This window comes from Nesoenas mayeri (genome assembly GCF_963082525.1).
Source record: "Nesoenas mayeri genome assembly, chromosome: 27".
NCBI classification, from domain to species: domain Eukaryota; kingdom Metazoa; phylum Chordata; class Aves; order Columbiformes; family Columbidae; genus Nesoenas; species Nesoenas mayeri.
Window position 1 is genome coordinate 3,786,955 of NC_137555.1, and position 23,817 is coordinate 3,810,771.

Genomic DNA, 23,817 nt, shown 5'->3' on the forward strand with positions numbered 1-23,817 from the left:
AGCGTGAGTCAGACACATCATCTGACGGGCTCTGCGGCCGCTGAGTCTGTATCGCTGTTCAGCTGAAGATCCCTCCTTTTCCTCTTCATTTTCATCCCCATCCTGTGCTGGTTTAATTAAATCAACCATCACAAACTGCAGATTCCCAGGGGAAACCCCGGCTGTGCTCCACACTCAACTCAAACCAAGACATCTGCATGAGGTCTCACGCAACCATCCGGACGTGAGATCACAGAATCCCAGAGTTTCAGGGGTTGGAAGGGACCTGGAAAGCCCATCCAGTGCAATCCCCCCATGGAGCAGGAACACCCAGATGAGGTTACACAGGAAGGTGTCCAGGCGGGTTGGAATGTCTGCACAGAAGGAGACTCCACAACCCCCCTGGGCAGCCTGGGCCAGGCTCTGCCACCCTCACCGGGAACAAGTTTCTTCTCAAATTTAAGTGGAACCTCTTGTGTTCCAGTTTGAACCCATTACCCCTTGTCCTATCACTGGTTGTCACTGAGAAGAGCCTGGCTCCATCCTCCTGACACTCCCCCTTTAGATATCTGTAACCATGAATGAGTCCCCCCTCAGTGTCCTCTTGTCCAGCTCCAGAGCCCCAGCTCCCTCAGCCTTTCCTCACCCGGGAGATGCTCCACTCCCTTCAGCATCTTTGTTGCCCTGCGCTGGACTCTCTGCAGCAGTTCCCTGTCCTGCTGGAACTGAGGGGCCACAACTGGACACAAGATTCCAGGTGTGGTCTCCCCAGGGCAGAGCAGAGGGGCAGGAGAACCTCTCTGACCTACTGACCACCCCCTTCTAACCCACCCCAGGTCCCATTGGCTCCCTGGCCACAAGGGCCCAGTGCTGGCTTATGGTCACCCTGCTGTCCCCAGGACCCCCAGGTCCCTTTCCCCTACGCTGCTCTCTAATAGGTCATCCCCCAATTTACACTGGAACCTGGGGTTGTTCCTGCCCAGATTCAACACTCTACACTTGTTCTATTTAATTCAATTTTTCCCTGGCCAACTCTCCAGCCTGTCCAGGTCTCTGATGGCAGCACAGCTTCCAGTGTCACCACTCCTCCCAGCTTGGTGTCATCAGCAAACTTGCTGACAGTCACTATTCCCTCGTCCAAATCATTGATGACTATATTGAATAATCCCGGCCCCAGCACTGCCCCTGAGGCACTGCACTGGATCCAGGCTTCAACTGGACTCTGCCCATTGACCACGACTCTCTGGCTTCTTCCCTTCAGCCAATTCGCAGATCCTGAGAGCAAAGGGATGTAAAAACAAAACGAACTTTATGGGCTGAGATTTGTCCTTTTTAAGTTCCCCTGGGGCATTCGGTTCAGCTTCGGAAGGGCTGGTTTGGGGTGCTAGAGGGTATAAATGACGTGATTTGGGGCTCAAACGTTTGCTATTTCCTTCCTGGAGGAGGGGAAGGTGCCGTGTGACATCCTGTTCGGGGCAGGTGGGGCAAGGCGGCTGTTCACAAGCTGCTCTCTTAAAGACAAAGAGAAAACAACACAGGTTGAAGAGAAAAACAAGCCTCAAAACGCATTATTTCCCAGAGCTTTCTGCAGATGTTATTAAGATGGTGAAAAAATGACGCTAAATTCAGGGCTCATTCATGGCCCTTTGCTCGGGGTGGAGCAGAAATGGTGCTGTCACAATGGAGCAGCCCAAACCTGAACGACATTAACCCCAATCCTCTGCACCCAAAGCGCCCGGATTAACTCCGTTTTCCACGCTGTCACGTCCCCTGAGCTTTCGGCAGCGGAACATGTGAGCCGGGGACCTCTGAGCTGGCCCCGGTCACCGCTCAAAGCAACACATCTATTTTTTCAGCTGTGATTCACCCAAATTATCCCCCGGGGCAGTCAGCGCAGGCTCCAGCTCCTCCCCGCAGAGGCACATCCTCAATGTATGCAACTGCGCTATAAAAATCCCCTTTGCGAGCGGCTCGGCGCAGCATCCGCACATCGCTGCTTCTGCTTCTGTTCAGGGCAACTTCCCTCTGCTTGCCCAGGATGGGGGGACCGGGCTGGATGCCCCGTTGGCCCCTCGGGACATGTTACCCTGTCTCGCAGCCACTTTTGTTGCATTTTGCTCCATTTGGGTGTTTGTGAACGCAACGAACTCTCCTTGCGTTTATCCTGCGTCTCGCAAGATGCATCACAATCTGATTGCATTGCGGTCGGCTTTCTTTTGAGGAAAAACACTATTAAATGATGTGAAACAGGATCCACTCGCTGTTGTGAGCAGGGAAATGGGATTTTCTTGGTCCTGGTGGGGTCTGTGCCCACGTCCCCCAGCCCCCACTGGTACACAGAGCTTTTCCTCCAAGAGCAGCCTCACTTCATCCCCATTTTGCTCACGCAGCCGTTAGAAAGGGGGTGTAAAAACCTTAAACCAGCATCCGCAATAACAAAACGCAAAAGCCACCCTGGCCGTGCACACCGGGATGCCCTAAGACATCTGGGGATGCCGTCCTGCCGTGTTTGGCCGTGGCCACCCGAGCCATAACCGGCTCTGCTTTGCTGCCCAGCAAAACATTTCCCGAAACTCCGTGTCCTTTGGTAAAGTGCTTTTCTGGTGCGGCAAGGGCCCCAGAAGGACACCCACTTCCTCAAACACGACGGGCGGTACGGAGAGCAACGCTGGGCGGCCGCGCTGCGGTGCGGGCTGGGCCGGGCAGCGGCCAAAGCGGGGAGCGAAAAGGGGAGCGAAAACCAGGTGGCATCACCTCGGCATCATCGGGGCAGCAAGGCGAGAGCTTTGCAGGCAAGCAGGGCGGGAAAGTACTTTTATGGGGTTGTTCGCGGCCGCTCGCGGAGGAGGGAGGAGGAAGTACATTGGTGAATCGACCCTTGCGAGCCAGCGTTTGTCGCGGGGGGGATCGCACCCCGGGTGCACGGTTCCCACGGGACCATCGGAGCTTCGTCTCAGCCCATCTCCTAAGCAAGACCCCCTTGGGAATAAAACAAGCTCCTCCTGATCCAAAATGTCCCTCAAGCTGCCACGGAACTGGGATTTCAACCTGAGAATGGACGCTGCAAAAATAGGTATCGTGATTGATTCTTTTTGTGCTTCTGTTTCTGATTGAGCCTTCCAGGTGCCAGCGGGGCTGCCGGGGTGGCCGTGGCCAAGTCCCACTGCGATTTCGGCTACGGCTCAGCCCCAAACCCGCTTCTGGCCTCGCTGGGGGTATCTGGCCCCCAGCTACCGCTTTCGAGACAGCAGATGGTTTGCAAATGATTTGCAAGAAGTGATTTGCAAAGTCGTCACGGAGGGAGGGACGCACAGGCAGGGCTGTGGTTATCATGGTGGGCTGGGGGACAGGGGGCCTGGTGGCTGCTGCCCACCCAAAATGCAGGTTTGGGGGGATTTATCCGCACGGGTTCATTCTGCTGGTGCGAGACTTGCAGGAGGCGAAGCGCAGGCCAAGAGGTGGTTGGAGAGGCGCAGGCTGGAGGAAGCAAATCTCGCTCTTGCTCAGGTTTCTTTGTCCACCCCGAGGTCACTGGTTTCCTGTCCGGTGGTCTCGGACACCCACGTGCCCTGGGACGGCGTCACCATGCAATGTCCTGACTTATCTGCCCAAGGCTTCACACGGCTCTGCTCCACCATGGGATCTGTCGCCAGCACGGAAAACACTGGAGGTCACCTTTGGGAAGGGGTGAGAGATCCCTGTGTGGCCAAAATCTCCCAGCGGAGCCAATACCTATTTTTGGGTCAAACAATCAGGGCAGGGATTTGGAACACGGATGCTGCGGTCCAGGAAGGGCTGGACAAGCCCAGCCTTGCGCGCACACTGACACAAAGTCCCTCGCTGTCCCAAAATTGGTGCCGAAACACGGTCAAGGCACAAATTGGCAACTTGATTTCTCTCTGCAGCGGAGAGATTTGGCCAAGCTGGTCCCTGTGTGCTGAGCTCTTCCTCCCCGTGCCTCGCGTCAGCTCGCAAAGCCGTCCTGGTTGGATTTTCTTACAAAGGCAATTTGGACTTTTATCTGAAGCTGCTTTTGTTGGCGTGGCCAAACTGTTTTCTTCACAAGGCCCCAGCTGAAGTGCTGCTGGTCCCTGTGATGCTCGGTGATGTACAGGATGAGACCCCAGTTGGTCCAGCAGTTTTGCAGGCAGATGGAGGAAGCAACACCAGCATCTGCACTCATCAGCTTGCAGGAGGGTGGAGGAGAAATCCCCACAGAGTTATCACAGAAGCATCCTGGATTCCTGCATTGCACTCTTAGGATAATTAGGATAATTTTTTGCATAGATGCTGTGAAGTAGTGGGTAAATTCAATCGGTAGCTCGGAAAACAAGGCACTGAGCCCGCTGGCTGCTGGGAAGCAGAGATGGGACACACGCTTGAACCTGCATTGGCACCAGGAATTGGTTTTAGTTTTTCAAGACAATCTGCCTGTGATGAAATCCTGGGTGCATTTTGCAGCTGCTGCGAGCCCACGAGATGAGGGGTTTGTGTGCCTGTGCAGAGACCTGAGCTCGGTGCATTGACCCTTCTCGTGTTTTGGGGCTTCTGGCTGCAGGGACTGGTCGCTGCCATCTCTGGGGGTGCAGCGGGGACGCCACTTGCTTGCCGAAAACACTTGCATATTAGTCACCACCACCCCGTCTGGCTCCTCCCGGCTTCGGGACACTTCCCCTCCTCGGGCCCAGCTGTGACCATGGCACAAGCAGCTTCTGTGACCCTGGGGGGGGGCACAGATCTGGAATTGAACATAGTCAATCAACAAGCCCAGGGAGCTAAATTGGCTCTTTTCCTTTTGATAAGTAAAAAAAAAAACACAAAAAACCCTGAAGAATGCGTTAGGTTTCAAGTGATACTCAATGTAATCGTAGAATTGTTAAGCTTGCTAAGACCTTTAAGATTGAGTCCGTCTGTAAGCCTAACGTTGCTGAGTCCACCACTAAACCAGTTTCCTGATATCCAGTCTAAACCCTCCCTGGTACAACACTGCCTCTTCCTCCTTGCCTGTCCCTTTTGAAGAGTTTATAGCCACCCATTGCAGCATTCCAGCTGTGGGAGTCACCCCACCATGTTTCTGTGACAGCAGCTGTCCTGGCTTGTATCAGGAATAGCGTGGCCAGCAGGACTAGGGCAGCGATCCTCCTCCTGTACTTGGTGCTGGTGAGGCCACACCTTGAATTCTCTGTTCAGTTTTGGGCCCCTCATCATAAGAAGGATGTTGAGGTGCTGGAGAGGGTGCAGAGGAGGCGATGAGGCTGGTGAGGGGCTGGGATCCCATGTGCTTCCTCACGCTGAGAAAAACGCAAAGCTATTTATTTCCATGAAAGAGAAAACTGCGTTTGCAATCTTCGCTGCAACACCTCTCGTGGCGCTTTTGCTGGTTTTTATTGCGAGTACCCAACGCCCTGTGGTGCAGGAGCAAAGGGGGTGGCAGGATTTGGAGCAGTAAACAGCGCTGATGTGGCACCCAATGGAGTTTCTCCTGCAAGTCACGCTTTGGCAGGGCTCCTCTTTTTGGGGAGCGGGACACAGGCACTCCGCGGGGCTGGAGGAAGAGCAAGGATGTTTTGGAGGAAATATTCAGCTTCAGAGGCGGTTACCACAGGAAACACTTTGGGAGGCACCATGTTCGCTCTTTCAGTGGGTGCGAGAGCGGTGAGGAGGAGCAGGGACGAACGCAGCAGCGACGTGCTGGTGAAGGAGGTGATTGCCAATGGTGAGAGGCAGGGAAAAGCTTCGCCCCAGCCGCATATAACATTTTCAGCACACGAGCCGGACGCTGAACCGGCCACAAAAGGCAGAAATTTGGAAAGGTGGTAAAGGAGGGAGCCGCAGCCTCGGTAATTCTGGTTTGGTGAAGGCAGAAAACTTTCCACTGGGCAAAAATAGACCTGAAATTAGCAAAGCCAAGCTGCCCACAGCAGCTCTCTCCCCACACCTCCGCACTGGTGGGGACAGTGACTTGGGAGCGCTCGCTCCGTGGGTAAGAATGATCCCGCAAGTAGTTATTTTGGCCTTAAATGAGCCCATAGCACAGGGAGAGCTGGTTTGGGCAGAGAGAAGATAAATCTGCATGTTCGCGCTGGGGTATATGTACGTGCATGGATGTGGTTAAGCCACGGCGAAGCACCAGCCTCTGGTTGCGCCTCAGGTTTGGTGTTTCAGAAGGGCTGATGGTGCAGAATGGGGACCCAAGGGCACCCATCTGAATGCACAGTCTTTATCCACCCAGGAGAGGCTGCAGAGAGGGAGAATAAACATGATTTCCAGCAAGGACCGGACAATTTAAGCTCAAAAATGAGAGCAGGAGGAACCCCCTGGGTAGCAGCACCTGCGGGTCGCTTCCTTTCCACAGTGCGGCTGTGATGGGATTTGAGTGAGATTAATATCTCCAATAAAAGGTCATAAAAGACAATATTTCTCCCTTAAAGTCTTGTGCCGCTGGAATATCAGTGTTGCTGGGCTGAGCCCTTTGGGGAAGCTGATGGATGGAGACACATCCCTGATTCCCACCCATTTGAGTGTGAGAATGGACCCTGCGAGCTGCAACGCAACAGCTTCACTTCAGATTCAGCCCTTGTTGTCATCGGTGCTTGGAAAAAGCCCCAAGGAGCTCACAGCAGCTGCAAGACACGAAGGAACATGATTTACAGAGAGGAGCGATGACGTTCGTGAGCAATCGCATTAATATTTATGAGATTTGAGTAATGCAGATGTTCCAGCAAAGAGCAAAGGAGCTGCCTGGAGCTTGAGGTGCAGTTTGGAAACCTCATGTTGGTTTTTGCATCAGGGTAATCCCCAGTAGCAGCATTTTGCAGGGGAGCTGGCTGGCAAATCCCTTTCGAAGGTCCTTCCTTACAACCACATCCAGCGCAGGGACAACGCGCATCAGCCCACACCGAGACACAGGCAGCGTCCTCACTGCCTTTCCAAGGCTGAGTTTTTGGATTCGCGATCCTTCTGGATTTTTGGACCATGACTTGCAATCCTGTAATGGGTTTGTAGTGGAGGAGCGAGCTCGGAGTGCTGTACCCAAACCTGACTCCGAAGGATGGAGGCAAAATGCAGCGGGATTTCTTGCTCCAGGGGATTTCAGAAGGGGAAGCTGGACACACTTTTCAACTGCAGCACTCTGACCTCTAAATCAACTGCTCAGCACTGAGTCCAAAACACGCAGCGATCAGTGATGCTGAATTCCCCTGGAGTCATATTATTTTTGCCCTGCGAGCACAAATGCTAATTCTTGCCAAGCAGATTGGCACCGGGGTCCTGCAGTGCCCGGTCCAGAGGCAAAAATCAAAGTGTCCCTTCTGGAAATGATCTTTCCCAAGGCATTTATTGTCACAGAAGCACTTAGAGGTGCCGCAGGGCCATGCTGCTGGTCCCTGGAAGCGGTGGGACTCATCTACATGATAAAACAGGAGAGAGGGGATGCTGCAATCCACACTGGCACTTTTTGGAGGCTTTCCAGCCTCATTGTGTGAGAGCTGCCCCGTTGGAGACATCAGGCGAAGCTCTCCCATAGCAAAACTGCACTTTCCAAATAGGTTTGGTTGTTTGGTCTTTTTCCAAGCCGGGCTGGGTCATTCTGCTATCGCTGCTGCAAGCTGTTTGGGGTGAGTATAAAAAATAACATACACTCCCATTTAAAAAGCTAATGATTTTCTTCTCACTTGCAAGACAATTACTCCCACGCAGGAAAAAGGAAGCACACACTGACAGATACTGCGGCCACTTCCTTTACAAACTCATAGCCAGTTTGCTCGGCTCAGGGGCAGGGAACCGCGCTCGCCGTTGTACCCCAAAGGGGCCCTGGGGACGGCCAGGGCTGCTGGCGCCGTGTCCCCGCGCGTCCCACCAGCCCAGCCCTCTCTTTCCTTGGCAGCGCGGTCCAAGAGCGTGATGAGCGGGGAGCCCGCAGGCGCCCGGCCGGGCTCCCCCAACCCGCTGGAGCGGCCCCTGAAGACGGGCTGGCTGAAGAAGCAGCGCTCCATCGTCAAGAACTGGCAGCAGCGCTACTTTGTGCTCAAGGGCCAGCAGCTTTTCTACTACAAGGACGAGGACGATGCCAAACCACAGGTAGGATGAAGGCGCTGGGCTTTGCTGATGCTCAGTCTCCATCTTCTTGCAGCTTTGCTTGTAGGGAAATGATTTGGGATGGGGGCGTTGGGATAGGCTGCCCAGGGCAGTGCTGGAGTCACCATCCCTGGAGGGTTGGACAGACGGACATGAGGTTCTCAGGGACATGGGGGATTAATGGTTGGACTCGATTTGGAGAGTCTCTTCCATCCAAAACAATTCTACGGAGTAGGTTATTAAAGAGGTTAACAGTAACACATGAGATATCCTGATCAGGATCCTCTATGCACTCAAAGTGTCTCTATGCCCAAACCACACAGTGCTGGAAAGAAAACCAGTTACCAACTAAAAGGTTGCTATAACTCTCCAAGACAACAAGGAGAAAAAGAGCTCAGTACAGCAGCATTTCTGTGACAGCAGGTGCAGCACAAGATGACAGGAGCTTTGCGAGAGGTTTCAGCCATGCCCTTGGTGGGAAAAGCATCTTCCAGGGTGTTTTTAGGAAACAACCAAGCAGGACTTTGAGCGCAGCCTGGGTGGATGTGCCCAAGGCAGGGCTGTGGGCTGGGCAGGTGACAGCAGAGGGCAGCTGCTGCCTTAGGACCTCTTGCCTTTCTCTCTCCGAAGTCCGAGTTTGTATCCCAGCCCATCCTTTGCAGAAGGCTCCACGGTACGGATGCAATTTGTGTTATTTGGCTGCAGTTTGTGTTATTTGGCTGCCACCATGGTCCACCCTGCGCGGCCAGAGGAAACATGCCCGCTGCCTTTTCCCCTAAGGGAAACGGTTTGAAATCTGCTGAACGCTCCGGTTCAGTCATTTTTGAGATCCCCAGAGGATTACCCAAACCTTTGCACAAAACACAAGTGTGATCACCCACTTGGGCTGGATTTAAACATCTGCACCAGCACCCAACATCTGCAGCACCACCCCTATCTGCAGCCCCTCCGGGTTATAACAATCCCCGGCTTATCTGTCTCAACTATTTCTCAGGGTACGCATTACAGAACACTTGCCAGGAAGAAATTACTCCTTCTTTTCCCCAGTTTACATGGATAACTTTAGTTTTTTCAACCATTTTCTCCATATCATAGTTTACTTTTTCAATATTGTTGTTTTGAGAAATTCCAGGGAAAGCTCCTCCCCATTGCCGGAAAAAGCGTTCTCTGTATTGTTACTGGTACCAAAATGGATCTCAAGATAGAAAGCGCTCCTAAGGGGACAGTGATCAGTGGATCCTCAGGGTGACACCGAAGGCTGAGCCCAGCGGGACCCAGGTCCTATGAGGCTTTGCCTCATCTCAGGGGTGACTGAGCAGAGCAGCCTCCCCGGTTGCAAATAGGATGTAGAAACAGAAAGTGCTGTATAATAAAAAGCTTATTGCTGGTCACAGCGCTTTGGGCAGCTCTCAACGCACCGTCATTTCGTTTCAAGCTTCTCTGATCCCATCGACGATTCCGACTGACAGAGCTGCAATTCGGACCTTTGGAGCGCTCACGGGAGCCCAAGGGCTTTTCAGGAGGCTGAAATTGCTGAAAAACCTATTAATTTCTGTGGCGCAGGCTCGTTTCCTGCCCTGGGAGGCCTCTGGGCTGACTCACGCGCCTGCTCGGCCCCCACGGGCCAAGTTGGGTGTTTTCTCAAGTCTCTTCTCCTTTGTACTTTCTTCTTCCAGCCCCAGCAGGGGTTAAAGAAAAAAATAAAAAGGGAGGGGGGAAATAAAAGGAAAGAGCAAAACAACCAGTTTTCTTATTCTGGGAATCACTTCATGAGAAAAACTGGCATTAAGAAGTGTCCCTTATTGTTTGAAAAGTTATTTTTAGCCGATATATATAATATAAAGGCCATCAGGTCCTGAAATTTGTTTGAAAGAAGGGCTTCAGTCCTCAGTGCTGGCAGCATCAGCCTCGCAGGGATGTATTTGCAGGGTGTGTTCGTTGCGGGTGTTTGCAGCTCCTGCTCTGTCCTAGGGCTGCCTGGCTCTCCTGGGAAGCACCATCAAGGAGGTCGCCAGCAACCCAGAGGAAGGAGGGAAATTCATCTTCGAAATCATCCCAGGTGAGGACGTTTCACACTTCTGGGCTGGACTGTTCACCCAAAAATCATTTGGTGAGGTCATTTTGCCCCCATTTATTTTCAAGGTGCCCACAGCGCTGCATTGCACATGAAAATTAGCGTTTTGCTTTCAGTGTTCCCACCGTCTCAGTGTCCAGGTCCCATGAGGAGCTTTGCCAAGGTGCAGCATTAAGCCATTTCTGCTGCTTTCCTGCAAACCTTTAGTAAGAGCGCTGCTTCATTTTACAGCCAAATTGACATTATTGGGGAAAACTGGAACCAAAAGCATTTAGCAAAGAAAACAAGAGTGTGGGTTTGTTTTTTGCCTCTAGTCCTCTCTATAAACAACGCATAATCTTTATGTTTTAGGAGTGTCCGGAGAGCAGAACCGAACAGGGCAGGACACCTGCGTGCTCATGGCTAATTCCCAGTCGGAGATGGAGGAATGGGTTAAATGCATTCGGCGAGTGCTGGGGTCACCATCAGGAGGTAAAGGGGAGCAGGGACGGCTCTTGGAGAGGTGATTTCCTACCGTCTCACCCTCCGCAGCACTTCAGTGTGAGGATTTCAAAGCTGGACTCATAAGTCCTTGAAAATGGAGCTGCAATGCGACCGTAACTTGTAATGTCTTAGAAACCTACTCCCATCGCGGCCCCCGCGGTGTTGGGTTTGCTGCAAACACGGGCAGCGTTAAGGAAACAGCAGCCAAGATTTCTGCGCTGGTTTCAACCTCTTTTGCAAACCTCCACATTGACTTATTGAACGCAGAAGATGTTGTTCTTGAAAACAACTCATAGTCAGGGATAAAGCATTGTAAAAAGCCTTTCAACCTGCCAGTTGCTTTGCTTTGCTTTCCTTCCAGCTTTTCTTGCTCAGCCCAGCCCTTTTGCTTTGGCCACACAATGGCAGCATCCTACTCCCCAGCCACCTCAGACGTGTGTTTATGTCATTACAACATTGTGGACAGGGAAGTATAAAACACGAATTAATCAGAAAGGAGCACATCAGAAATCGGCCACCACAAAGGAAGCAGCAAAGGTCACTCCAGCCACTTTCCCATAAGGATGAACTATTCATATCCAGACTTCTCCTATAAGATTCAACAATAAAACACAGCTGGGAGTCTCTTTAGCCCTTTTCCAGAAGAGCGCCAACCTGGACAATCATCCTGAGCCTCTCCTTCCTCCCTCTGTTCTTTGCCCTAACTATTTATATGATATTTTTATAGAGTTCACGCCCTTCAGCTGTATCACACAAGCACAATGGAGCTCTGGTCTCCCATAGCACCTGTGTTAATACAAATCCCAGCAGTTCACAAGCAGATGCTGCCAGTTCAAGCTCTTTCACCATCACCCTGCCATAGGCACGGAGGAGCTTCACCTAAATGATGATTTTTGTCTGCAACCCAGGTATTTTCTGCCTCTGAAACCAAACACGTTGTGCCCTGGGGGTGGCAGCATCACCCACCTGAAATTAGGATTGCACGAGCCAGAAATGCTCAGGCTATCGCCTCACCTGGCTCTAATATTTAATAACAACTCTGCATCTGAGTCTTGCTTAAACTTAAGAGGCTGCCAGTTTCTTCCAGCTAGATAAAGAGACCTTATGTGATACAAAATGTAAATGTATAGTAGTACAGAGAGCCCCGAGGATAACGGAGAAGTCAGATACTACGGAGCTGCACTTTATGTCAATACACAGATAAATGTACGCTAAAACATCGCAGTTTAGGTTTTTGGCTTCAATACAAGCTGAGGCAACATGTGCTTTTAAATCAACACACTGCACAGTGGAGGTTGTGCCAAGAGCCCACCTGGAAGCAGCCCCAGGAGACCCAGCTACTCGTGAGCTTGTTGCACATCAAACAATCAGAACAGCTGCAAAGCGTGAAACAACAGCAAAGGCATCTCCAAAATCTCAGCGGGTCTGGCTGCCACCCCACGAGAGCAGCTGCCTGCTGGGTGGGCACCGCGTTGGCCCTGGGGACTTATCCCCAGATTAACAGATCTGCCAGCTTGCAGTTAAATAAACATTTCAGTATCAGCTCCCAAAGCAGAGGGAGGAGGAAAAATAAAGTGCTATTTGTCTTTACTGTGCACAACAGGTTTATACTCATTGTTTAAAAGTTATAAATGAAAAACCCCCACGATCAGGCAAGTGCCAACAAGCCTCATAGCTCCAGATGAGAGCGTTTACTTGTATTTTCCTGGTCTGGAAGACACACAGGAATTATTTCAGCCTTCAGAGCACAAGGTGAACACATCCCAGGGCAAAAATATGGTAGAGGACCATAGCACCCTTTGCTAAAAACATCTCAGAGCCAGTTTGAGTCAGGATTTGTCTGCTCTTACCATGCCGCAGGCTGCAAGGAGGAAGAGCTGGGATGCAGGTTGCTGCCTTCCCACCGCTGAGCTCTTGTTTTGCTGTGAATTCAGGAGGAAAAAGCCATTGCTCCAAAGGAAAGGTACCGCCCGCTGCAAAACACCGCTCCGCTTCGCACAGCAGGGTTTCTGGAGGGTGAGAGGCAAGAAAACAATACAGTCAGTAAGACTTCCTGCCCCAAATCTCTGCAAGGCTGCTTTTCTTGTTTCGTGGTGGTCTCCTGTGCTTTCTATATCAAGTTTGAGTGATAAACTTGCCTTCTCTCCCTGTGCCATCAGCCTTTTTGCTGGTCCTGTCTCCCTCTGGATCAGCGCCCTGCTTCAAGCACACAACAAGACCCACTGCTTCATTTAAATTATTTTGAGAGCTGTTAATCATTTATTTGGAAGAAGTTCTGCTTTCACCCAGTCTGCAGGGTCCTTGTAGCTATCAAAAAAGCAAGGTCTGCTGTCACATTTGCACAAAGCATTGGCAGGTAATGTGCCTTCAGCAAAGCTTTCGGGCTCCTCTAACCTCTCTGTCCTTTCCCCAGTGGTGTTCGGCCAGCGCTTGGCAGAGACCATGGCCTATGAGCAGAAATTTGGGCAGCACCAGGTGCCCATCCTGGTGCAGGAGTGTGCTGAGTTCATCCGCGAGCACGGCGTGAGCGAGGAGGGCATCTTCAGGCTCCCTGGCCAAGACAACCTGGTGAAACAGCTCAGGGACGCGTTCGACGCCGGGGAAAGGCCATCGTTTGACCGGTAACGCTGGATCCCCCCCTCTCCTACTCAACCAGGTCTCATACACCCCAAAATGTGGGGAAAAGCAGCTCCAGAGAGTCCAGCAGGAAACTTGGAGCCTCTAGAAGGGCTTGACAAGTTGAGGGGATTCAGCAGAAACCCCAAATGGAGGCAAAAGCAGAATCAGAAGGCGCTGAGATGAGACACATGGAAATAAAGAAAAGCATTTAGAAAAATCCTGGCCCCACACACTGATTATCATTTGCAGGAGCAGCCGAGGAAGGAAGCAAAGAGCCCATGTAGCCCATCAGTTAAGGGTAGAGAGCAAGTAGAAGAGCACTGATAAGCTCAGAGAACACCCCAGTGCAGGCAGCAGAAGTTATTTCTTTCCCTGCCAGCCCACAGCCGTGACACTTTCCTCCTGTTGCACTTCCCTGCTACAGAAGAAAGAGATGAGACAGAGATTTTGGCAGCTGCGAGGCTGCGTCCTCCTGAGCCCCTTCCTCTGCAGGGCTAAGAGAAAATCACAAACCCCTAACGCTGTGAGAGCTGCCTGGAGCAGCCCAGTGCAGTGTCTCAGGGGCAGTGCTGGGGCTGATATTATTCAATATAGTCATCAATGATTTGGACGAGGGAATAGAGTGACTATCAGCAAGTTTGCTGGTGACAGCAAGCTGGGAGGAGTGGTGACACTGGAAGCTGTGCTGCCATGCAGAGACCTGGACAGGCTGGAGAGCTGGGCAGGAAAAACCTAATGAAATAGAACAAGGGCAAGTATAGAGTCTTGAATCTGGGCAGGAACAACCCCAAGTTCCAGTGTAAGTTGGGGAATGACCTATTAGAGAGCAGCGTAGGGGAAAGGGACCTGGGGGTCCTGGGGACAGCAGGGTGACCATGAGCCAGCACTGGGCCCTTGTGGCCAGGAAGCCAATGGGACCTGGGGTGGGTTAGAAGGGGGTGGTCAGTAGGTCAGAGAGGTTCTCCTGCCCCTCTGCTCTGCCCTGGGGAGACCACACCTGGAATCTTGTGTCCAGTTGTGGCCCCTCAGCTCCAGCAGGACAGGGAACTGCTGCAGAGAGTCCAGCGCAGGGCAACAAAGATGCTGAAGGGAGTGGAGCATCTCCCGGGTGAGGAAAGGCTGAGGGAGCTGGGGCTCTGGAGCTGGACAAGAGGACACTGAGGGGGGACTCATTCATGGTTACAGATATCTAAAGGGGGGGTGTCAGGAGGATGGAGCCAGGCTCTTCTCGGTGGCAACCAGTGACAGGACAAGGGGTAATGAGTTCAAGCTGGAACACAAGAGGTTCCACTTAAATTGAGAAGAAACTTCTTCTCAGTGAGGGTGTCAGAGCCTGGCCCAGGCTGCCCAGGGGGGTTGTGGAGTCTCCTTCTCTGCAGACATTCCAACCCACCTGGACATGTTCCTGTGTAACCTCATCTGGGTGTTCCTGCTCCATGGGGGGATTGCACTGGATGAGCTTTCCAGGTCCCTTCCAATCCATGACATTCTGGGATTCTGAGGTCTTTTGCTGTTACTACCTTTCCCATGTCCTGTGCCAAATGTGAGAGAAAATATAAACCTCCTGTGCACCTCTTTATAAAGCCCTGCCTTGATAGTCTGCAGGTGCTTCATTATGTCTAATGAGGTTTCCCACCTGTTCACACCCCAAGTCAGAGTTTATCCTCTTGCTTTTGGCCCCAGTTACATGAAGCATTGCCCAGTGTCCCCTGCTTGCTCATGCATGTTGTTTTGGGGCTTTAGTTACTGGTCTGTACTGGTGTAAGCAATGACCCCTGTGCTGGGATAAATTAAACAGGGTCCTGCCTTTTCGCAGCCCTGTCCGCTGTAACGAGACACGGAGTGTTCAGGCTGCTGCATGTGTTTGAAGGTGCTTGATCCTGGCTGGGGTGATGCCCTATCTGTGCAAATTTGGGGTGCTTGTGGAAGGGGAGCACTCAAAACCAGGAGCTTCCCCGGACTTGTAAGCAAAGCAGTTTGCCTAAGTGAAGTGCCTTGTCTCTGTATTTGCAGCTCTGTCCCTAACTGCAAAACTTCACATATTTTTACCTAGCTTTGTGCAGTTTTCTTAGGGAAAAAACACAGCACTTTAACCTAAATAATCACTGTGCTGTGCGAGGCAGAGCCACGGCCATTCTGGAGGTGTAACCATCCCAGCTGTTGGTTTGCAGCTGAATATTTCTTGCTTTCTGGATGCCAGAGTCCTGCTGCAAGCTTTCCTGTTGTAACCTGTACGGGGGTCATAGGAAGGTGAAGCCTTTTGTTATGTTTTTTCTTTTCAGAACTGCATTTTGCAGCAGTTTGGCCCTTTTCCCAGCACTGTGCCACGTTAACCCTGTGCTGCAGCGTTCGCTGTGAGCGTTGCTGTGCTGATCTCAATGGGATTGCGACCCCCACGCGCTTCAACCGAAGCATTTTCTTAGCGAGGAAAAGGCCAATAACGGGGTTTCCAGTGACCTGAATGCTGCAGGATGCTGGTTTGATCTTTGGTGTCATCTTCACAGCCCGTTTGTGTTTGCACGGGCACACTTGTGCACACAAGCAGGGTGGGATTCAGTGGGGAGCATTAGGTAGGTCAAATTAGAGGCTTACGATCTTGACAGTGTCCTTTTTAATGTAAGAATGTAAACTACATGGTATGCAAAGCTGCAAACATTTGGCCCGGCAGAACATCTTCAGTAATTGCTGTTAATCTTACAATCCCCAGGCAAGCTCTGCATTTGCAAAACACAGGGACACCGGACAAAATTTGGAGGCGAACCCTCAGGAGCCAAACGCAGGCTGGGGATGAGCCCTGCGGACCTGCCGGACCCACAGGATGGGGGAAAATCTCCACCACATATTTATTTTCCTGCCAGCTGGGGCCATTGCCACCCTTGGGGTGCCCTATGGATTCTCCCCAGCTTGCTTTGGCTTCTCTATTTATATATCTTGCGTCTATAAAATGCAACTAAATGCAATTTCCCACTGCCGGAGTGGGGTGGGGTTTGCTCACCAGCTGGGTGCGAGTGTCACGAGCGACTCTTTTTCCCCGTCGCAGGGATACGGATGTGCACACCGTGGCCTCTCTGTTCAAACTCTACCTGCGGGAGCTCCCCGAGCCCGTCGTGCCCTGGACGCAGTACGAGGATTTCCTGCTGTGCGGGCAGGCGCTGGAGGCGGATGAGAGAAAGGTAGATATGTATTAATTTATCTCCTTCTGGCCTTAAAATTATGGCATTTCCCCGAAAATAAGACTTCCCCCGAAAATAAGACCTACCCTGAAAATAAGACCTACCCAAAAAATAAGACTTACCCCAAAATAAGCCCTAGTGTGATTTTTCAGGGTTTTTGAGGATGCTCCAAATATAAGCCCTACTCAAAAAATAAGGCCTAGTTACAGTTCATTAAAAAAAGTCAATTTAAACAGTGCTCAGGCAGCTGTACATGTAAAAAGGTAAAATTAATTGGCAATAGAATGCAGTGGGACAGATAGCGTTTGGAGAGTTGTGATATTCCAGAAGATGGTGACGTGACTGTATTTGAATAAATGTTGATATTCATGAATATTGCTACATATCCACTGTTGTACATGGAAAGAAGAAAGAGAGTCACAAGAAATTAATGATGACATTCAGGGTTTGGAGAGTTATGATGGTGTTCCAGAATGAGATGACATGACTATATTTGAATGAACATTGATTTGTTTTCAAGAATAAATGTAGATTGTTATCCATGGAAAAATAAGACACCCCCTGAAAATAAGCCCTAACGCATCTTTTGGAGCAAAGATTAATATGAGCCCCTGTCTTATTTTCGGGGAAACAGGGTAGCTGTGTTTTAGTGCCAGCTGGAGATATCGGGTGCAGATTTATTTGTGTGTTATAAGCTGTGTAATTATCGAGCTTTGAAATCTGAAAAAAATAATATATATATATATAAAATTTCCCAAAGCCAATGAGGTTTCCCAACTTGACAACAAGGGTTTGTCCATTTTAAAGCTTGAATTTCCAGAGCAGAGCTCAGAGCTGCATCTCTTTTCATTGAGCTCTCGCAGCAACAGCGAGTGTGTAAAGGGAGAGGTGTGGGAAGCACAAGGTCCTGTGCTGAGAACAGAGGGCTCAAGGTGGCACCGAGGAAGGGAGTGGGAATTTGGGAGAGGGACAAGTGAGAAACAGATGGGAACTGTCTCATCTTTTGCCTCCCCACTGCAAAAAACCCACTCAGGGATGCTGTTGCTATACACAAGATGAGGCAGATATCCTCAGTAGCAGGAGGTTTGGGAACTGCAGCGTTCAGCCCTGGGTTTCGGGGAAAATGTTTCTTGTAGGTTGTTTCACTTGAAGATCTTTGGGATTAAGAATGTCCTAAATGTTTACAAGAAATGCAAGATTAGGCACGATGAGCTCTATCTGAAGAGCGGGTCCATGAAGATCTGTGTGTATTTATCAAGGTATTACTTAACTTGCATTTAGGGCCACCAGGAACTCCTGAAGCAACTGTCCCTCCTTCCCAGAGACAACTACAACCTCCTCAGCTACATCTGCAGGTCAGTGCTGTGCACAAGGTAGAAACGGCTCGGATTTGGGGTTGGTGAGTTGAAATATCATCCCAGAGACTGAGGCTGGCCCCACTAGGGAGCCCTCTGACCCGGGTTTTGGTTCCCCTTGGGGCATCTTTTGTAAAGGGAGAATTTCAGCCATGGAGATAAACACCTTGGCAATGTCTGAGCATCAGTGCCCACCCTCAAACTCACTTACGCATCCCTGAGAATTAAAATCAAGTGTAGTTTTTCCTTTCCTTTCCTTTCCTTTCCTTTCCTTTCCTTTCCTTTCCTTTCCTTTCCTTTCCTTTCCTTTCCTTTCCTTTCCTTTCCTTTCCTTTCCTTTCCTTCCCTTTCCCTTTCCTTTCCTTCCCTTTCCTTCCCTTTCCTTCCCTTTCCTTCCCTTTCCTTCCCTTTCCTTCCCTTTCCTTTCCTTCCCTTTCCCTTTCCCTTTCCCTTTCCCTTTCCCTTTCCCTTTCCCCCTGACCTGCAATATTTGCCTCTGGATTCTGCCAGGTTTCTACATGAAATACAGTTGAACTCTGGTGTCAACAAGATGAGTGTGGATAACCTGGCAACAGTGATTGGAGTGAACCTCATCAGACCCAAGATAGAGGATCCTGCCATTATTATGAGAGGTAAAAGGGGCTCCTGGGATAACTGGCACAGGAGCACCTGATATGCAATTGCATCCACAATCTTGCAATTAGACCCCTGGATATAAGGCAGACACATGCCTGGGCACAGTAAGTACAGCAGGGTGGAGTAAAGCCATGTGTTATTTCAGCTATAAATGGGTTTGCAGTGACAAAAACCCCTTAGGAGTTGCACTGTGTGTTCCCTCCATAGATCTCGAACAATTCAGGACTTTGCTGAAGTCGTATTTCTTTTGCTTAGCGCAGGAAGGTGCCAAATGCTTCTTAGAGAAACAAAGCAAACTCAATGAAGTTGAGCCAAGCTGGAACCCTGCGGGCAAGGACAGACGCAGCACAGCTAACAGAAGAAATGCTTTCACAGAAAGGCTGCTCTGCCCAACAGATGTCACATACAAATGGTCCAGATGTTCTTTGTATAACTAATACCTGTAGCTTGCTTGTCAAGCCAAAAAAAGCCCGATTTATGGCTTGGTGCAGCTGAGCAGACTTCCGTGTTGGTTGCTCAATAGTCTGCTCCTGCTTTTCTAGGATGATTTATAAATCTCTCCTTTTATTTGGTTTGATGATCCTGCTACTCGTCTTCACCTGCATTTCTACGTACACCCTCATTTCGGACACCAGAAAGACCAAAAAGAAAATGCAAGTGTGGGTAGAAGAAAGCCTGTTCCGTTGAGTTTGCCACTGACAGATCTCTAATCTCCTCCAGGCACGCCACAGATCCAGAAGGTGATGACTGTGATGATCAGTGACCACGCTGAGCTCTTTCCCGCATCCAAGGATGTGCCACCGTCCCCACCCACCCACAAAAATGACAAGAAGACCCCCGTCCCGCGCAGCTCCGTGGGCTGGGACGCTGCAGAGGACCCCGCGGCACCCAGCGCCAAGAGCTCCATCCAAAGGCAAATGGTAAGGCCAGATCCTCAGAGAAACAACAACACGTACATTTAATAAATGTATGATTAATTATGATGGGATCTAACAGGTCAGCAAGCCACTAAGAGTACTTGCTATTAATAATGATCATCCCTGGAATATCTACATCAGGAAAATGATGGAGATCAACTTTCCACTTTCCAGTGGAAAATCTGCTGTTCTGGGAAAAAATAAAATCTCCTAAAGTTTTTTAGCTAAAAGGCAGAATAGGTAAAAGCTTTTCAGAATAGGTAAAGCCTTCTCAGAATAGGTAAAACCTTTTCAGTTCAGGCTGGTGAAGTGAAAACATTGAGGATTAAAGTCCTTTCTCAGAATTAAAGAATCTCTGCAAAATGTTCTTTTTCATGGAAAACATAGTGCAACTCGAAATAATATTTATGGGAAATGTGTGGCCGTTGCTGTCAGCAGGTTAAGATGTGCCTTTTGTAAAGGCGGTGGCTGCAGCCTGGCTCTGCTCGCAGGACAAGCCTGTCCTAACGCCGCAGGTTTGTTTTACAGAGAGACGACCTCAATTCCAGCAGCGCCCTCGGACCAGCTGCAAGCTCAAGCGCACCCGGAGAAGATAACAGGTCCAAAGATACATTGGGAATGTGGAAAACCCAGGCAAGGAAAAGAACTCAGACGTTACCTAACAGGAAATCTTTCCTGACAGCTGCTTCATCCGGGGAGAAAGGCAGCAGTGACAAAAGTTACATATTTGCCCCCGACTTTTGGAAAAACGCCCCTGGGAGCAGCGTGCGCTCTGTGGTTCCCGACGGACACAAGAGAACGTTGTCTCATGATCTTTTTAAGCTGCTCGACCTCCACCGGGCTTCGAACTATGATAATGTTCCCACCTCCCAGGCTGAAGGTGGGGAAGGCGGCGGCTCCAGCCCCTCCAGCAGCGGCTCCGAAAAGGAATTCCTGCCCTGCCCCAGTCCCAGCCAGCAGCCAAAGGAACTGGCCAGTCCCACCAGCAGCACGGCCGAGGTGTCCGAGCCCGGGCTGGAGAGCAGGGAGTTCCTGCAAAACATGGTCCTGAAGCTGGAAAAAGAAATGGAGGTGCAGAAAAACGACTTCGAGGAACAGATTAAAAGGTAACGGGCTGCAGAGTGCTGCTTTCTGGAGAGTATGAAGTCTGCAGCTCGTGTTATTACCACACTAGTGCTGCACAGATTTATTTCCCACTAATACTATACAGTATATAATAGTAACAACTAATGATAAAATATAGTATTATAGCAGGTATCTAAAAGTCAATGCTGATGTGCTGCACTCTCATGACATAGTTGCTAATGTTATATTACTATAATATTAATATTGCTACTACACTATTGCTACTACACTATTCTATGGCACTGTATTGTTTCTGCAATAATTACATTGTCGTAATTCTTGTTCTTATTGCAATATTGTATCACTGTGCTATCCAGAATTCAGTAGTAGCATTATTATGTTATTAGTTGTAACCATCAGCATTATATAGATTCACATGTTATCAATCATGTTATTATATATCACGTGTAATGATTTATTGCATTATGTTATGTGGCCGCTGAGGGTCAGGGGGTCAGGACAGCACCTCTAACTTATTTTATTGCTTAATGATGCAGAGGGTAGACACCTTAAGGGCCAAACGATGACTTCTCAGCACTCTTCTGATCCAATCCATTCATGGTCTGTTTCTCTTTGCAGCCTTGAGAAGGAGAACTATGACGTCTGGGCCAAAGTGGTGAGGCTGAATCAGGACATCGAGAGGGAGAAGAAGAAGTCTGAGGAGCTGGAGCTGAGGCTGAAGAACGTGGAGCGGTCACGGGAGGACATGGAGAAGAAAAACAAGATGCTTGAGGAGGAGATTAAAAAATTGGCCAAATCCACAAGCAAAACCGATACCAAAACCAACTAGAAGCCACCCAGCTGTGCACAGACTAAAAAGCAGCTGCGTGAACCCACAGGAATTGCCAAGCGGGTCAGTGCCAGGGACTCGCACCGTCCCGTGTTCTGGTACCGACCACCGGCTGGTTTGGAGGAAGGAGTCCAGAAGTCAGAGGCTGGTTTGTGCTCTGAAACAGGAAATTTCACAAATATTCTTTAGCGTTTTTCTTTTTCAGTGTTTATTTCAACTCCTCTTTCAGCTGCTCAAGTTGCCTGTAGAACAGGCTGACACTTCTTGCTGCTCAATCAGAATTGCTTGCACTCAGGAGTTCAAGTTAAGGATATATTATGCCTTTAATAAAATCAACTAGCAAGCATCCCCTCTGGCAGCCAGCGGGCTCCTTGCTGGAGATACCAAAAACTCCTTAAATCTTGGATCTGGGGAGACAGAGAAGCCCCAAAAGGTCTGGGGTGGCACAGTACGACGGATGGTGGGCTGCAAACGCCGTCAGCACCACGGTTGAGATGTTCACATTAATTATTGCTCTTATAGAGCAAGAGAAACCCAGACAACCCATTAGGTCCACTGAGAAGAGCATCACTGGCTGTGCTGTGCCAGAGTCATGGATATCAAGGCTCCGGTATAAAATCACAATATTGCAAAAACCTCTTCATTTAAGTGGCTGTTTTGTTAGTTTAAATCACTGTTCCTTGTAGCCACGTGCATACGAATCCAGCGCAGCTGCTGATGAGGCTTTGGAGAGCACGTCCATGCGTCTGTACACGGAGCTCTTTGTGCAGAGCTCTACCCAGTACACAAAACGGGGCTTCTGCATTTTTCCTGAAGAATGGCTTTCAAAGAATAACAGATCTGGACTTATTTCATCATTTCATCGGTGCAGAACAGGATTTGCTCGGCCACCTTGGTGGAAACCTGAGTTTGCACCCCAATGATGATACCGGGGTCACTTGCTGCCGTCAGACCCGAAGGTTTCACGGTGCTATTGTGGGTCTTTGTAAACTTGTCTTATTTTCCCACTGCCAGCACATCACCCTTCCAGCGGTACCACGATGCTGCTGAAGGTTTTGGTGTTGGAAAGAAAATAGTAAGACTCTGCAAGAAAACCTTCCACTCTTTATTTCTGTTCAGAAGGGGGAACAACAGCACGTAGGCTCAGCCCAGCCTAGAGCCTTTGTGGGAACAAAAAAGGGACAAACAAGAGTTTTCAAGCGAGATGTTTAGGATCAAACACGTGCCTCTGTGCTGAGCAGAGCTGATGAAACAACACTGGATTAGTGCTAGGGAGGACTCGGCCTTGGTAATAGAAAAGTCCAGCTTAAGACAGGCTGTGGATCTGCATGGCAGAGGCTGCAGAGAAAAATGAACTGGTTGGGGAAAGGGACACAAACTGTGACAAAAAGGGAGATGGGAGTGGGAAAATGTTATCAGAGGATAAAAGTCAATAGTGGGTATATAGCTCTTACTGGTACGAGCTTTGGTGGCGGAGTGGGCTTGTTTAGCCCTAAAACTAAGCCCAGACTCCTTAGATTCAAACTTGGATTCAGTTTGGTGTGTTGAATCCACCTTTGCTCAGCTGTGGATATAAAGGTTTGTGGAAGTTGAACTGCGTTTCAGAATCTGACCCATAAACTGCTCATTCGACCTGCAGACTCTGATTCGAGGGGATTTTCCTTTCCAGAGGATCCACAGAGACCCCACAGCCCCTCACTGTCCTGCCACAAACCTTCACACTAGTGAGTTAATTTGTTCTGGAGGGATGTATGAGGTTAGTACAAAATCACAGCACTTTCCAGAGGACCCACAGCCAAGGTCCTCTGCTCTGGCAATGACCCAATTTGATTTGAATGTTTCAAATCTGATTTAAATGTCTCAAATCAGAAACAACGTGGGAATTTAAAATCTCAGTAGCCCTTTGCATCCCCCTTGCAGAGGGATGGACATCACAGAAAGGAGCTCCAAGGAGAACAATCTGACCTTGCCAGAGTTTATTCAGTGTTTTACCTTTACAAGGACCTCATTACTAATCTGGGCATCAGGCTCATGAGTCATTTAGGGAGAAATTTCTCCATCAAGTCTTAGGGAAACGTCGTGAACATCTGGGCTGGAAATGCCACACGCTCCTTCCTGCAAAGATCAAAAGTGTGAAAAAATCAGGACAATTAAATTAAACAGTATTCCCTGAAAATAAAACAATAATTCCTCCGCAGCAGAGCGGGATGACGCGAAAAGGCTTGGCCGAGGCTCAGAAGCCTCTGTGATTAGGACAAGTGCGCGTTGTTTTAGTATAAACTGCGCATTCCTCCGCTTCCGCTGCAGATAGGCAGAACAACCTCCATCGAACCATGACTGTTTCTGGAGATCAGAGCCACTTCTTTGAAGATATTCTGCCCATTAAAATGTGGAGTGTTTATAGCGGTTGTGTTTAAAAGATAAGACTTTCCAATAGAGGTCAGGTGGGCTGGAAATTCCGAAGTGCATGGAGGGGATGAGCAGCCCCAGAGAACAATGTGGGCATATTATGAGCTGGTATTTTGTTGGGTGATGTAAGTTGAGTTTTCCTTTTATAAAAAGTGAGCTTTTTCCAGAGACAGAAGATCAT

The 23,817-nt window shown here is 49.8% G+C and overlaps 1 protein-coding gene across 1 annotated transcript; it reads left to right on the forward strand.

The window, feature by feature from the left end:
* Nucleotides 1-2,991: 2,991 nt before the first annotated feature.
* Nucleotides 2,992-22,834, forward strand: ARHGAP25 (Rho GTPase activating protein 25; the record flags this gene model as incomplete). The annotated part of the gene is made up of 11 exons (XM_080360350.1): nt 2,992-3,052; nt 7,865-8,058; nt 10,027-10,114; nt 10,481-10,600; nt 13,026-13,233; nt 16,272-16,404; nt 17,686-17,759; nt 18,270-18,391; nt 19,116-19,315; nt 19,841-20,418; nt 21,017-22,834. The coding sequence occupies 11 exons, from the start codon at nt 2,992-2,994 to the stop codon at nt 21,225-21,227; spliced, it is 1,989 nt and encodes a 662-aa protein (XP_080216476.1). The 3' UTR covers nt 21,228-22,834.
* Nucleotides 22,835-23,817: the final 983 nt, after the last annotated feature.